Source organism: Crassostrea angulata, chromosome 7 (assembly GCF_025612915.1).
Source record: "Crassostrea angulata isolate pt1a10 chromosome 7, ASM2561291v2, whole genome shotgun sequence".
Lineage (NCBI taxonomy): Eukaryota > Metazoa > Mollusca > Bivalvia > Ostreida > Ostreidae > Magallana > Magallana angulata.
This window is the reverse complement of record NC_069117.1, coordinates 36,772,654-36,789,557: the sequence shown is the minus strand read 5'-3', so window position 1 is coordinate 36,789,557 and position 16,904 is coordinate 36,772,654. Positions and strand designations below refer to the sequence as shown.

The 16,904-nt window shown below is 36.3% G+C and overlaps 3 protein-coding genes and 1 pseudogene across 4 annotated transcripts; 3 read left to right on the top strand and 1 right to left on the bottom strand.

The window, feature by feature from the left end:
* The first annotated feature begins 1,157 nt into the window (after positions 1-1,157).
* Positions 1,158-5,344, top strand: LOC128192483 (uncharacterized). The gene has a single exon (XM_052865199.1). The coding sequence runs from the start codon at positions 4,355-4,357 to the stop codon at positions 5,342-5,344; it is 990 nt and encodes a 329-aa protein (XP_052721159.1). The 5' UTR covers positions 1,158-4,354.
* Positions 5,345-6,533: 1,189 nt separating this feature from the next.
* LOC128191319 (uncharacterized) lies at positions 6,534-7,737 on the top strand. Its single transcript, XM_052863396.1, has 2 exons — positions 6,534-6,594; positions 6,911-7,737. Exons 1-2 carry the CDS (start codon positions 6,534-6,536, stop codon positions 7,735-7,737), a joined length of 888 nt encoding a protein of 295 aa, XP_052719356.1.
* Positions 7,698-11,762, bottom strand: LOC128192482 (uncharacterized; annotated as a pseudogene).
* Positions 11,763-12,043: 281 nt separating this feature from the next.
* Positions 12,044-15,496, top strand: LOC128192478 (uncharacterized). 2 transcript variants are annotated; one of them, XM_052865185.1, is made up of 2 exons: positions 12,044-12,253; positions 12,775-15,496. In XM_052865185.1, exons 1-2 carry the CDS (start codon positions 12,152-12,154, stop codon positions 15,247-15,249), a joined length of 2,577 nt encoding a protein of 858 aa, XP_052721145.1. In that variant the 5' UTR covers positions 12,044-12,151; the 3' UTR covers positions 15,250-15,496. The 2 variants fall into 2 exon arrangements, with proteins under 2 accessions (XP_052721145.1, XP_052721146.1); XM_052865186.1 differs by lacking the exon at positions 12,044-12,253 and adding an exon at positions 12,377-12,522.
* Positions 15,497-16,904: the final 1,408 nt, after the last annotated feature.

The window sequence follows — 16,904 nt, the reverse complement described above, 5'->3', positions numbered from 1 at the left end:
CAAATTGTTGAAACTAATAGATCAGTTACAAATTACCTATATACCCTTTGAAGGAAGCAAGAGGTAGTGTCACGTAATCAACCAATTAACACTACCACGCTAGCCCCCAGGAGTTCACTCAACAGTGTCCCGGTAAGGTCCATGCGGAGCTATAATTATAGGCTTGATCGGCCGCGTGTGTACACAGCAATCACTTCGAGTTATCAAGAGTGAAAAACAATGAAATATGCATAACAGGACCCAGGTTTTACTTCGAGAGATCAAGAACTTCGAGAGATCAGAGTTCGAGAGATCAAGAGTTCATTTGCTTAGTTATATAGAGAAAAAAATCAGGACCGAAAGTTCACTTCGAGAGATCAAGAACTTCGAAAGATCGAAGTTCGAGCCATCGAGTGTCACCTGTACTTATAATATCACACTTGAGGTGGCTCGGCACACCAATGCATTATTTGAAATGTAATTATACAAAAATGAGACCAATATCGTCTCTCAATAATTCAATACAATTTTTTTTATTAGAACCCAGTCAACTGTAACTCACTTATAACAAATGCCATACTATCATATTCAAACAAGAAAATAAAAAGAAATTTTGAAATACAAGAAAAATTGGAAAATCTTAAATTCGAGTTTAACCTGATCCTGTACAAAATCATATGAAGTTGAAATATATCACAATTTTGCACAATATATTCCAGCTTGTTTAGCTTTGAACAAGTTTGTTTGTTTATGGATCAATAATACATACCAATTTCTCTGAATAAACTGCAGTATTTTTGTGAAAATTTAATTTTAAATTAATTCTAATAAGGATCAGTTTTTTCAATTGGGATTGGTTCAAATTTTAAAAATAGCATTTTTTTTGTAAAATGTTGCATCTATTTAAAAAAATTTCTTTGTAAAATATCATTCTTTGATATGTGCAGACCCTCTTTGGCATGTTTTTATTGATAATCATATAACGTATCAATTGATACCAAATTTTAAGCTCTTTAATACCCTGTTTGCAGTCATAAACAGTTTTTCCCATTTCACTGAAAAAATACAAAAAAATTTCAATAAAATACCGGTAAATGAGAGCTGATATCGGTCTCTGTGTTGTAATATCATTTAAAAAAAAAAGATTCTTAATTAATCCATTTAATAAAATTTTGGTGTGTCGAGGAACCTAAAGACCTTAATTTAAATTTATAATTCTAAACAAATTGCAATGATTTTGATATTTTAATAGAGTCCTCTGTGAAACATGTATAATATATTCATAATTAATATGCACAAACTCACAGGTATATGTATAAACAAGATTAGTATATAGTATATAGATTAGTATATAGTAATTCAAAAGCACAGTCAAGTGGGTTGTGGTATTCCAAGTCTGAATTAAAATCACATTCATTTATAATAACTATCCTCAAGGAGTACAAAGTCATGTAAACCAACCCATTTAATAACTATCCTCAAGGAGTAAAAAAACACCAACACATTTATGAACTACATTTACAGGAAAAGTTCACATAATGAAAAGTAAAATAATACACAGAAGTGAACAATAAGAGTTAAAGCAATATGAGCTGCAATTTTCACGTTGAATTTTTTTTAAAGAAAATGTTATTTTCTACTAAAATGACAAAAAATATGATGGTTTTAAAATTTCTATTAGCTCTGTTTTTGTGGGAAAAGCCATTAAGAAGCCTTAATTGGAGCAAAATTGAATTATTGTCGTCCTGTACAAAAATTGATCCGCTATATATACCTTATAAGTGAAATCTTTCTCCTGACAAAAATTAATGATTTTTTCAAATCTTATTTATCATAAAAGTTTACGTTACAGGCAGACTTATCATACTAGCAGGTTTTTGCAGCAAAATAAAATTCTAAAAAATACAGCTCATATTGCTTTAATATGATTGAGTTTGCAAACTAAGAAAACCAATCCCTTTTTCAGGACACAAAAAATATATTACTTTTAATAGAAACAAAGAAAACAAATTCTAGCACTAAAACTAACACTATAATCAAACTATACTACACTTTTTACAGTTTTGTATTGCAATGTTTGGGAAAGTGTTGGCTACCTGGCCGATCACTCTAGAATAGTCAATATACATATTTAACAGATAATGCAGAGTTCGAAAGTCTATTTATCACAAGCGCTTTCTGAATTAAAACATCTGTGAAGGTGAACATACATAAGATATGAAATTATTTTCCTTAGATTTTTATAATTCTATTCTAGAAAACAATAAAGTACTGGGCCAAATTAAACCATTTGATATATGCAGTAAAATGGATGAAACACATCAGCAATATGTGTAAATAGACTTTGAAGTATTTAAGTTTGGATAAGAGTGACATAAATAAAATCAAGCATATTCAGCTAAAAAAAACAGGTTATTAACATACACATAGGTTTAATACATATACAGTAGTTTACTCAAGGTATCTTCGTCGTAAGAGTGCATACATGTGTATATCAAGGGTGAATGTAATTTGAAATCTTTGAATCCCCTTAGCCTAAGGATGCTTTGTGCCAAGTTTGGTTGAAATTGCATGGCCCTGTGGTTCTTGAGAAGATGTTGAAAATGTGAAAAGTTTACAAACAGACAGGCGAACAGACAGACGGACGACAGACAAAATGTTATCAGAATAGCTCACAGCTCAGGTGAGCTAAAAAGGGAGGGAACAGGTGATGCAAAGATGTCATTATAGTGATGGAGACATGGAAAAGCTGTATGATTGTAGAGTATTTAGTGTAACACATCCCAACACTTCACAATAAAAAGTTTCCTTTGAAATTATGTTACATTTCTGTAACAGAGTGTAAAATAATCTAAGGAGCAAGAGGAAAGATGATTATGTTATTAATGTTGATGTGGATGGAAGGCGTTTTGTTGTCAACAATGTATCCCGACTTAATAAAAACCAAAAGGGGAGACTCAGCTGGGAGATGATGATACCAATGCTGCTTGCGTGTATGAACAACCTAGTATGTAGATTATTCTTTTAATAATTTAAAATATTGTAAGATGTATTTAAATTCATCAAGATACATTTGTCTTTAACCCATTTTGTGAAAGCATATATTGTTTTTAAAACCATTGGAGGAAACCCCAATGGTCCAGTTGCCAGCTTCGAAAAGTACATTCAGAAACTGAACCCAGAATGTGAGTTTCTGCGGCAAAGACCAAAACACTACCAGCATCACATGATCCTGATAACCATGATCTTTAATACGCCAATATGGTGGCAGGCAAGAATAATTTTTGGAAATTTATACAGATAATCAGCAAAGGGGCAAAACTTACAACGTACACTAATCATTCTATTAAAGCTACATGTGTCAAAATCTTGGATGAGTCAGGATATGAATCTAGGCATATAATGGGGTTATCAAACACAAGGCTGAGACAAGTCTGAAACATTGCTCCTCAAAATTAAGTGAAAAATGCAGAAGAGAAATGTCAATTAAATGCAACAAGAAGGAAAATATGTGTGTCCAAATTTTGTTGGTCTGAATTCGAAGTATCTTCATCAAGGCCTTCATCTACAAGTGTTCAATCCAACACATATTCATGGGGACCTAAATCTTCTACTACTGTTGAGGCTTATGGAATAAGCCAGGTTTATGTTGGAAAGACAGGTTTAGTTCGGATTTGACTTTTCCGCCATTATTGATTCTAAATTTATGTTGCTTCAATCTGATTGGCTGTTATTTTTATAGTGGGGATTCAATTACATGTAAGCAGTGTGATAAAATTGTGAACAAATTGTGATCTTAAACTTTTTTGGCCCGTTTCACGGACTTTTCTATTAGTCTACCTACTGAAGACTAACCTTCCTTGAAGATATCGTTTTCGTGTAGAATGTGATTGTACAAAATTGTGGATATTTACAGTGATATTTAGTATCACACTGATTGTTTAACTTCGGACGCTGAGGATCAAGTTACTTTCATCAACATGGCTGATCATTCACGAAATCGAAACCGACGTATACAATCAAATCGCTGGGACGATGGCCACATCAACAATTGGACAACCCAGCGTTACATCGAAGAACTTGCTAAACTCGGCATTCGTGTCCCGTCGAATATCGGGAAAGTTGTACTGAAAAAACTTTATTTGGAAAACCAAGGAATGCCCCCCGCGAACTCCTCAGATGCCGTATCAATATCAATTCGGGAGACGGGGAAAACACAAATGCCGCGAGTGATCCTCCGAGCGCTGAACCTATCCCAGAGGCAAACTCTAGGCCTACTGAAACAGCGAGATCGGGAGTAAATGTTTCACAGTCGGGGTCGGGATCGAGCCCATCCTTCACTATTCAATCGGGATCGAGTGCAAATTCGTCCAATATGGCGGCCGCGACTATGAACAATGACATAGTCTACAGCATGCTTAATACTATGCAGAGCATGCAGCAGACAGTACTAGGTCTTCAAAATACTGTAATGACCCTTGTATCGGAGAAGAGAAAGGAAAAGGATGACCACACATCATGCACATTGGACACGGCAATGGCAGCGATCCGTCAACAAGCGTCACCAACGTCATCTACATGTACAGCAGGTGGGTACACACTCCCCAGAACAGAATTTGGCGTCCCATCAGAATCCCTTTCGCACCTCGATATAGTTAGCGAGAATTTAAGAAAAAAAATATGGGAGGGGAAAGACGTGAATATGGCAGAACTGCTGATCTCCAAATTCGAATCGGACAAGCCGAATAACATCACTATCAACTTGATAAAGCAGGAAGATCAACGGCTCCACAGGAGGCTTTCCATTGCCGAATTTCTTACCGCATTTGGTAAATATAAAAGAGTCATGTGCCAACGATATCCGGAGAGACGGGTTGAATTGGATAGATATGAAGCAATCATAGTCGATATCCATAACGTATATGGTGGCAAATTCTATGACTACCATTGTCAATTTTCTTCAAGAGCTGCAACCGCCCTCAGAGACAATGTGAAAATTGACTGGTCAATGAAAAATCTTGGCCTCCTTATGATGGTAGTTGGTAATGCTACAGCAAACAAGTGCTCCACTTGTACATCCAGCATGCATCTGTCGGCGTTCTGCCCGCAAGGTCAACAGAACAATTACATTCCAGTAATTGGCCAGAACGTACAGAATAATCCCACCAACAGGAAAACAACAGACAAGTACGGTAGAAAACGTACAATTATCAACAGCAAAGAAGTTTGTAACAACTTCAACAAGAACAAATGCTTTAAATCCAACTGCCAATTTGAGCACATTTGTACCGCATGTCATGAAAATGACCATGGATCCTCACAGTGTAAGACAAGCCAAAGGAATCCCTCTCAGAGTAAAAAGTGACTATCGAAATCCGAAAGAACATCGCTGCAAGTTTCAACACCTGTAAATGTTAGTAACTTGAGATCAGAACTCTGTAATCATCCAGATAAAAACTTTATTCAATATTTGTGCGAAGGATTCATTTTAGGATTCGACACTATGATTTCAAATACCAGAATAGACACATTAGAACGCAAAAACTTATTATCTGCAAGAAAACAACCCGAAGTTGTTGATAAACTTGTGAAAAGCGAACTGGAAAAAGGTTTCTTGACAGGACCGTTTGAAGAACCCCCGTTTACCAACTATAGAGTGAGTCCTATTGGTGTTGCAACAGGGAGGTATTCCAAAAAACCTCGGTTAATTGTTGATCTCTCTTCACCACATGACAGTGAACAAAATAGTATTAATTCTTTGATCAACAAAGAGGAATGCTCCCTGTCATATGTGAAGATAGATGATGCCATCAAAATAATTCAAAGCCTGGGAAAGGGAACAACCATGTGCAAAACCGATATATCTGACGCTTTCAAATTGGTACCAATCCTACCCTCTCAGTGGCATTTGTTTTGCATCAAGTGGAAGTCAAGTTATTACTACTACAACAAATTATCATTTGGATGCCGTTCTAGCCCTAAAATCTTTGATTATTTATCCCAAGCAGTGTGTTGGATTGCCACCAATAACTATGGTGTAAAACATATACTCCATTTGCTGGATGATTTCATCACTTTTGAGCGTCCAGAAGAAGACGGAGAAACAAATATGAAACTTTTGTTTCATATATTTACTTCACTCAACATACCCATGGCGCTGAATAAAACTGAAGGACCTACAACGTGCCTAGAATACCTGGGCATAATACTAGATTCTGAAGCTATGGAAGCCAGATTACCAGGTGACAAACTGTCCAGAATTAAAGAGTTTCTAACTTCCTTTTATTCACGGAAAAGCTGTACAAAAAGGGAAATCTTACAATTATTAGGTCATCTGAATTTTGCAAGCAGAGTTATTCCACCAGGAAGATCTTTTGTGTCTCATCTCATTCGATTGTCTACAACTGTCAAAGAACTGCACTACCACATTACAATTAACGCAGCGTGCAGGGAAGACATAAGGATGTGGCTAACATTCTTAAATGGTTGGAATGGAATTAATCTGTTCTACAATGTTTCGCAGATCACATCAGAAGAACGTAATCTGTATACAGATGCATCAGCTACCATCGGATACGGAGGATACTTCAGAGGACTATGGTTTTCTTCATCTTGGTCAGACGAACTCATACCTTCATTGAAGACCTTGATGAAAGAAGAGGATTGTGTATCCATAGCTTTCTATGAACTATACCCTATTGTTGTTGTCTCAATTCTATGGGGGGAAATGTGGAAAAAGCAAAGGATAATTTTTCTGTGTGATAATAGTGCAACCGTTGCTATCCTTAATAAGGGTAGATCTAAATCCCCCCATATCATGCCCCTGATGAGACGCCTTACTCTGATAGCAGCAAAAAATAACTTCATTTTTTCTTCCATACATGTACCTGGTCGAACAAATCTAATAGCAGATGCTCTATCACGTTTGCAGATTTCCAAATTCCGCAACCTTGCTCCTCAGGCCCAAGATCAACCGTGCAGTGTTCCCCATCCGAAGGAAGTGTTCTGGAGCTCAACGACACAGTGAACATGTTATGGACCAATGCAGTGGCACCAAGCACAAGATGCACATATCAAACTGCCTTTCATGTATATGTGAAATTTCTGTTGTTGTCGAATATCATTACAACTGTGTGTATTTCTGAAGTTCATGTTACCGAAGATTATTTGATATCATTTGTAGCATACTGTGTTAGCAAACTTCAGATAAGCTACTCAACTATTAAGTTGTATTTGTGTGGAGTTAAATTCATGTGTTTGCAAAATAACATCAACTATCCTGACAATTCTCAGTTATGTAGACTGAAAGCTATTATGAATGGTGTAAAACGTGTTCAATTACCATCCCGTAGTTTAAGGTATCCTGTTACTTTTGACATTTTGTTAAGGACTTGTTTTTATTTAAGAAAGGTAGACAACTTTTACAATTTGATGTTAGAAACTGTATGTACTGTAGCTTTTTTTGGTTTTTTGAGATGTGGTGAATTTACATGTAAAGAAGCTTTTGATCCTTCTATACATCTTTGTATGAGTGATTTATCTATCTTTGAGGATTATGTACATTTACAACTTAAAATTTCTAAAACTGACCCTTTTAGGAAAGGGGTCATCATAAAACTTTTTTCTACTGACAATGTTATCTGTCCTTTTACTATATGTTGTAAATATTTAAAGGCATCCCGTACGAAAAGTCCCAAGCGGAGAAAAGGCGGACATCATAGACGGAATCCGTCTGAATTAAGCAATATAAAAGCATAATGAAGCTTAGGTGGAAAACAAGCGAAATTCTGAGGGATTACAAATGGAATTCAAGCGGGAAAATAGACAGATTATGTAAATTAGTCCGCTTTAGAATTCCGCTTTTCAAAACCGCTTAAAAATTCCTGCTAATGCATAGGCAGAATATTAGACGGAATTCAAGCGGACTATACCCAGAATCAGTCTAAAGATTCCGGTTAAACATTCCGCCTAAACATTCTGCCAGTAAATTTGCAAATCTACAGAGAAAATGATCAACTAAAATTGTTCACAATAATACATGATTTATTAATTATACATATTGATCAATCATCTCTTCATACAATTCAAAAGTTAATGAGTACATCAGATTGAAGTCTTAAGCAGATTAAAGAAAATTGTCCCCTAGATTTCATGTAAAACTATTTCCCTCTCTCTCTTTCTCTCATTGCTTACTCCACTCTCTCTTTCTCTCCCTAACTCTCTCTCTCTCTCTCTCTCTCTCTCTCTCTCTCTCTCTCTCTCTCTCTCTCTCTCTCAGCTTTTTGATGTTTTGCTTTTCATCTGCTTCCTTGCATACGACACTTGCTCGGTCACTGCGTCATTCACATCTTTCTCAGCATAACTTCCTTGTCCCCCATTTTGCTGACACCAAACAGCTACATATTCTGAAAAATAAATTTATTATTACTCTAATTTGTTTATTTTTTTCAAAAAAATGTTTTGCTTCTGTTCTACAGCTCATTTGACCTGAATTATCAATGTGCTAGTAATTCTATTGAATCATTAAATTTACTAAATAATGCTGCTGATGTCAATACCTTTCAAAATGGTCATTTTGGAAACATCTAGGACTGGTCTTGTGTCCCCTTCTTTAGATTTTAGCCCCGGCCCCTGCTGGATGCTAATTCCTCCCAGGTGAATATAGCTGGGAGTAGTTTTGCCGTCATGGTAAAACCCATTTTTGATGGATTCCCTTTTTTGGCTGCTTCCTTGGCTTTTCTTAGTGCCTCTCTTCTGACACTCAAGCTATAGCTTGCAAGTAGCTTTGTCATCTACAATTTATGCCAAATTCTATTATGTTATTAAGAGAGAATGGAGAAGTTAAACCTCAAAATTTTTTTTTTTTTATTATTAAGAATAACTTTTGTAAAGTGTTGAACTTACATGGCCATCTGCAGCTTCTGGTGTGGTACAGTGCTTTCTTGGGGATCTTCTAGGGGTAGCTGGCAGGGTTGTTTGGGGTGACATTGTGGTAAATGATGTGGTGCTAGGTGGTGATGCCATGGTTGTGTTTTGTAATGGCTGTGTGACTGTGTTCTGGAGTGAAACAGACTGAATTTGTAATGATGGTATATTTGTGTTTTCCAATGGCTGTGTGTTTGTATTTTGTGGTGGAATGTTGTTGGTTGGCAAAAAACTTTGGCGATTTGACATGAGTGTGGCATCCTGCAATGGTGTGAAATGTTGAAACTGTGTATGGCATGTTGAAATTTGTTTTGTTGGTGTTTTGAGTGTAAGTGCTGGTGCATATAGTGGCATGTTTGAAGTTTGTTCTGGTGTGTAAGTGACATGATTGGACCATGGAGTTGGTTGGGTGTAATTTGAGTATGGAGTCCACCCCGATGTCTGTGATGTCAACGTAGGCAGTTCCTGGGGGAGAGTGTTACATGTATATGGTTTGTCTGCCATCTGAATAGATACAAAACAATTAGTGCTGTAAATATACATATGCATTTAATAATTAAAAGTGGGTATAATCTAGGAATTCACTGTAAATTACCTGGTAGTTGCTGACAGTCTGTCCAGACTGCTCCTTGGCCTGTTCCACAATGGCTTTCATATATTTTTGCACATTGGGTTTTAACATTAGTTCAAAGAGACAAACGACATCTGCAGGAGGAACTTCTGTACAAAATAAAAATATTGAATAAATGTTAATCTAATTGTTGGTATGATATTTCTACCAATGGCATCAAGATCCTCATTGTATGCATCATCTCACAATGTTTATGTTATAACATGCATATTAATTATTTACCAAAGATTGGCGCATCAGAGGGCCTGTCATTTGTAACTGGTAAGTCCATCTGCCTATGATTTTGTAAGGCTGGGTTGCACAAGGCCCATGTTGATGTTAGAGGGGTGTCTCCATTAACCGACACTGCAGGAGATATGCTGTCATCCGAAATGTCATCAAATTGGCTGCACAAAGGAGATGCCAATATCTCTTTGGCAGCCAATAATTCCACATTGCTTTCAGCCCTCTTTTCTTTTTTTTCTCTTTCTTTGGGATTCATCTCTGATATCTTCTTCAGATCTCCCTTTTCATTCTTCCTCTTTTTCCCCTCCTTACTTGGCTCCTTTTGCTTTCCTTCTGATGTAGATTCTGACCCTTCGTGGTTTTTTTCTTCCTTTTCATTTTCTTTTTGTATTTTTTTCCTTTTCTTTGGACTCATTTCCAAGTCTTGTTCTTTGCTCTCCTTGGCTCTTTCTGTTGTAGTCCTCTCACGTTTACCATCCTTCTTTAATGCTGCTGGTTTCTCTGTTGCCTTTTTGAAATAATTAAGAAGGGCCTCCACTCTCTCTTCATTATTTCTGAACTCCTTTCCTCGAAGGATTTTCTTTTCGGCCTTGATGGCTTCAATGTTGAGAAGTTCTTCATTCTCTGAAAATCGTAAATTATTATTAAAAAGTAATAAGTGGTGTTTAGTTAATATACACCGATAAACATTGATATAGCTTGAAGTTTAATATTTTATTCAAGAACATTCATAGCGTGCAGGCACGTAGCATCGTTTTTGAAAGTGGGGGGCCAAAATCTTGACAAGCAAAAAAGAAAAAAGGGCTAAATCCTAATCTGTGGGGGGGGGGGGGGGCTGGCTAGTATATAAAAAAAATATGTATGCTCCAAAAAAAGTGGGGGGGGGGGGGCAACTCCATGATAATTCAATTTTGTATATGTAAATTTTAAAAAATTAGTTGCTGCGAGAAAAAGTAGGGGGAGGCCAGCCCCCCCCCCCCCCCCCCCCCCCCCGATGCTACGTGCCTGACGTGTTGGTGTTTACAATAATGAAACAGTTTCCCATTGATTTTGAAAATCTTTAATCTTTTATTTATATGTACCATCAATATTAGTAGTCTTTTACAATTCCAAAAACTCTGACATGTCACTTATCCCGAGTGTTTACATCGATACGCATGAATTTCGAACCTCCCAGCATATAAGAGCTCCATCAAGGAACATAACATGTTACTTGGAATTTCATTGGCTCGTCGCAATTTCCGACTAAGGCCGAATATGCTCGATCTCTGATCCGATCACGTATTTTGAAAGGAACGTATTTTCATTACACGCAGTTGATAATTTTACAAACAATGTATAGCTCGAAACAGCTAGAATACTAAAATAAATAATTTGTAAGTAATCAGTTGTAAGTGCAGCTATAGCGGTTAACAACGAATTTTATGCATGGGAATTAGTTGAGGAGCGTAAAAATTTACCCGCGCTCAGCTTTCTGCTTATATACACAATGTTAAAATAAAATCTGATATCCACAGAAGGTAACTCGAATAGTAGATCTGCGTTTAAAGCGGGTATCATGTATTATAAATATATATTCAAACTGTTTATTTGTAACTTACCGTGCACTTTAACAATGCATCCAGAGAACATGCCAAATTTTCCCCAATTCATTTTCACTTTTCCGCCTTCCTTAAAAGATTCCATCAACTCCAGCTTTTTGGATTTCTCCCCAACAACACTTAAACTTTTGTCCTCGTAAAAAAAGATACAAGCGAACATCATAGCTATGGTCAGATGAATCTTCAGCAGTGTTCAGTACACGTTTCTAGAACGGCATCAATTTGAACAAAGAAATGGGCGCGGGGCAGTTAAGCATTGTAGGGGGTAAGCATCACTATCGGGTTTCAGCGCATGGTTGTTTCAAGCTGGGCGCACCAAGGGTGTAAGATAAAAATGACCTTTAGAATATCCGGCTTATATTTATTTAGCAAAAGCGAATGGTGCGATCTAATTAAATCATCTGTTGTATTAATTACTATCTGAATCGAAATACATGAAGTTGAAAATGGCAGAGAGAGAGATATAAATATGTTTCTATTCAAACTGTAAAATTAATGTTGTTCCCGTTTCTGTATTTATATGCACACGTTTTCCCCTTGATAACCTTTTATGTAAAAGCAAATTCTCGCACTAGTATTGAATTACGTACATAAGGTTGCATTTGATTATTGGTCAATCACTCATCAACATATCGAGACAAACTCAGACAATTAAAACGCTAAAAAAAAAATGGATGGAGGAAAAGGTCAAAAACGAAAAGGAACGGGAAGGCGTGGTCCTTACAAAAAGTTTTATGTTCAAGAGGAAACATGAAGTTCAGATACCCTGCAAGGGGATGAAGACATATCTATGTTTGATGTCACCGATTCAGGAATTGATGCCACCATAGAATTAGATGATACTCAGAGTCAATGCTCTTCGGAGACTGTAGAAAATGGATTCTCCGCACAGGTATATTGTACTTTATTAATCGTTATATAATATAATGACTAGATGATTATTTTATGAATACGGTTAGGTGCCGATGTCCGAGTTAACGTTTAACAAGTCCGACTACGTTTATGTTCGAACTAACTAATGATATAAACATCCGGTCAATACGGGAAAATTTGCTTTTTGAAAAAATCAACATGAAGTGCTTATGGGCAACTAAGAGAAAAAGAATTACACTCAGGCTTATAGTAATGACATCTGAACGTTTAAAATCTGGCGATTGACAGGTATCTAAAACGCTGATCATGAGTAAACGAAGATATTTCATAAACTCGAATTTCCTCCTCACATCATGACACTTTCTGCAGTACTCCACTTTCTGAACCGAGTTGTGTCAATTATTAATAGAAGTAGTTTCTCATAATAACAGATGCTCGTCGACATCTGGGATTTATGCAAACTATTTTTGATAGAAATTTACGCCAGAAGGATATCGAGAAAAAAATAGATGTTTTTTATCTTTCAACTTTTTTTTACAGATGGTCCATTCATATCCGGATAGAGGTATACCACAAGTAGACAATGTTGAAATGGAGTTTGATTACATCAAAACACACGAGAATGAGCTGATCAAGAATTGCTATCCTGAAGAAGATCATATTTCAGAAGAAAGTGAAGAGGAATATGATTTAGACTTTGATGTCCTTTCTGATATTCTTCAACCTTCTGACACCGCAGACCCTCTTCAATCAACAAACGACTCAGAGGATATGAATGACTTTGACTCGGATCCACTTTATCCAGGTGCATCTGTGACTTTAGGAGCCTTTATGCTTCTGCTAGCTGTCTTTACATCCAGGTACAACTTGATTGGGGAAGCGACAGAGCAGCTTCTGAAAATTATTGCACTAGCCCTGCCTCATGGCCATAAACTCTGCTCTTCATTATATGAGTTTAAACTTTTCTTCAAGAATTTGCGAAATCCTCTTGTTCGACATTATTACTGCAACCATTGCCTTGGTTATGTTGAAAATACATCGGTTTCAAACTGTCCTTATGAATTTTGTGGAGCAACATTCAGTGGCAAAAATTCTTGTTATTTCATTGAAATGCCTCTAGAAAACCAAGTAAAAAATTTGTTTGCTCAAAATGGATTTTACAACAGTTTAGGACATCGATTTAATAAGACAAAAAGCACAAGAAACTCTTATGAAGACATTTATGATGGGCATTTGTACAAAAATTTATGTGAGATTAATGGAGTCCTCAGTTTTCAAGAAAATATCTCATTTACGTTTAATACTGATGGGGCACCAGTTTTCAAAAGTAGCAAAACATCTATTTGGCCTATTTATTTGATAATTAATGAACTGCCCTACAAGCAAAGGATGAATAAAGAAAACATGATTCTGGCAGCACTTTGGTATGGAAATAAGAAACCATCGATGGGAACGTATCTAAAACCATTTTTACAATCTCTGAAAAAATTAAATGAAGGCATACAATGTGAATCACCAGATAAAGGCATCTTTGTATGCAAGGGACTCTTGCTTTGTGGAACAGCTGACCTCCCAGCCAGGAGTTTGCTCTGCAACCACGTCCAGTACAATGGTGCATTCTCTTGTTGGAAATGTGAACAGGAAGGCGAATCTGCATCTGTTGGTCGTGGCCATGCGCGCATATTTCCTTTTGAGCATCAAAATCCTAAAGGGCCAGAAAGAACAAAAGAAAATGTGCTTCAACACGCAAGAGAAGCAGTAGACCATCAGCAAGTGACCATGGGAAAACCCGTGAAAGGAATCAAGGGTCCATCATGGCTACATTTCGTTCCGCACTTCAACATTGTCTCTGGAATGGCAATAGATTATATGCACGGAGTGCTTCTTGGAGTTCAGAAGATGATGTTGGAATTGTGGTTTGGAGCAAAGTACAAGGGGAAGGATTTCAACATAAATAACCGTGTGTGTGAAGTTGATAACAGACTTCAGAGCATTCGTCCAACACTTGATGTTACTCGCCTTCCCCGTTCAATAGAAAAGGATTTAAAGTACTGGAAAGCATCAGAATTTAGATCTTTTTTGTTATATTTTGGAGGTCCAGTTCTACATGGGATTTTAGATAAGGATCGGTTTTCCCATTACCTTTTGTTAGTAGACTCAATGCATATTCTTTTAAAGTGTGGGTCTACTGACAAGGATTTAGACAAAGCAGAAAGTCTCTTGATTAGGTTTTGTAGTCGTTTTGAAAATCTATATGAGAGATGTTTTTTAAGACTTAATGTTCACCAACTTCTTCATTTACCAGACTGTGTCAGAAATCTTGGACCTCTGTACACACACAGTTGTTTCTCTTTTGAGAGTAAAAATGGGATAGTGCTAAAAATGATCAGAGGAAGTCAAAGTATTGATACACAAATAATTACTGCATTATCATTTATTCAAAAACTGCCAGAGTTAAAGCAAAAGTGCATTGTTAAAGATTCAGAAATAGATATGCTATGTAAAATTATTGAAGACCCATCTCTTCTTAAAAGGGGACAGAAGTTAGATGATGGCATATATATTTTAGGTGCTTCTTACGGTAGATGTTTAACCAATAATAAGGTTGGTGCACTGCAGCAATTTTTAAAACATGACCCTATAGTGAATACTTATACAAGCTTTAACCGTGTAGAGTATGGGGCATATGTAATTTATGGTACTGAATATTCAAGAATGATTAAAAGAAACAATTCAGCTGTATGCTACCAAGGGGAGAGTGGTATCTGTTTTGGAGAAGTGATGTTTTTTATTTTATGTCAAAACACTTCCAATATTGTACAACCACTTGTTTTCATTAAGAAGTTATTCTGTAGAAATTATAATGAAGATTTGCACATCTTGTCAGTTACAGAAACAAATGACATTGAAGTTGCTCATATTAGGAGTTTGTTGTCCAGCTGCATGTTAGTAGCTTATCCTGGAACACAGAAGTCATTTGTTTGCAAATTTCCAAATAGACTGGAGTCTGATTAAAACTATCATTGATTGATTACTTGATTAGAAAACAAATCTCTGAAAGCAGTTTGTACATGATTGATTTTTTTTTGCTAAATTTATGCAAGGGATTTAAAGTCTATCATAATCTAATAGTATGTGTGTGTAATATCTTAACAGGTACCGTGTATGCTTTGTAGCTTAACGTACAAGTTATCTAAATTGATTGTTTACAGAGAAACATAATGCAAAAATGTGTATATAATAAACATATTCAGTAATAACATTCAGAACTTAGTGTTATTTAAACTTAAACAAATTATTATTTCCAACTATGATAAAATTTTACTTCGAAGAAAAATTGTCTAAGTTATTTTCCCCCTAAAAACTGTGAAAATAACTAAGTATGAAGGAAAAGCGGAATTTGGATACAGTCCGCTTATGAATCTCATACAGAAATTTTCTAAGTTCAATTTTCCTCCTATAATGTAAAAGTTCGCTTAAGATGTAAAGCGGAATCCACCTGTTGGTTTAAGCGTACTCCGTCTTTTGTTAGGCGGTATTCTGTTGTCCGCCTTTATCCCACTTAAAGACAAGAGATATTAGACGGATTCCGTCTGAAATCCACCTAAATTTCAGATGGAATCCACCTAAAATTTTCGTACGGGAAGGTACAAATTGTCATGTTCCTCACAAAGTCCTTTGTTTGTAAACCAAAATGGTGTTCCTTTGTCAAGAGCTGAATTTATTTCCGCTTTTAAGCATGTGTTAACTTGTATTGGTTGTGATGCGGATGTGTATAATGGACATTCCTTTCGCATTGGTGCTGCTACCACTGCAGCTTCTGTTTATTTGGAGGACCATGTTATTAAAGTGTTAAGTAGATGGTCCTCAGATGCTTATTGTAGATATATTAGAACTCCAGTATCTGTGTTACGAGAGGCGCAAAGATCCTTAGTATTGTAATTTCTTGTGCTTAACACAGTTCCTGTATCTATGGTTGTTCATTATGATTGTTGTCTACAGTTATCAACTTAGCTCCGTAACATTACCTATTGATGGACAATTTTTGCTTTTTATTTGGTTATATTGATACATGTATTATTTTTCAATTCTATTTTTAAACACAATTTGGCATCATTTTTGGGGCACTCAGTTTCATATCTATAATGCACACACATGTTTACATTATATCAATTCAACTGATTTTTGGCCACCATTTAATAAATTTAACTACTATGTAACAATTCATTAAATTTCCCCAAAAATTCTGTTTTATTTCGACCAAAAATATCTTATTTTCCGGCTCTTGCGACTTCCTTCAAAGAAATCCACCACGATGATTTCTTAACATGCTAAGCTTCATAGGAAGTTACACCGAGTTAATAAGATATCAACTCGCTTTCATGGTTCTCTTCCGGCTCCTGTAGCCCGGAACTGGTTTCTAACAGCCTTCCACAGCTGCTACACCGAGTTGAGATTCACTGGAAGTAAGACTGGTCTCAAGACTCACTAGTTACACCGAGTTGACTGGTACCATTGAGCTGTACCTTTCTTCCAGCTCCAGCTGCGACTAGTCTGCTGTCTTGAACTGGTTGTCACTTATGTAAAATTCAGGCTGAGTCTGCCCCTACTGATGCCAAAGTAAATGTGTATATTGTGTTCTACAGCTTATTATGTTTATATGAATATAT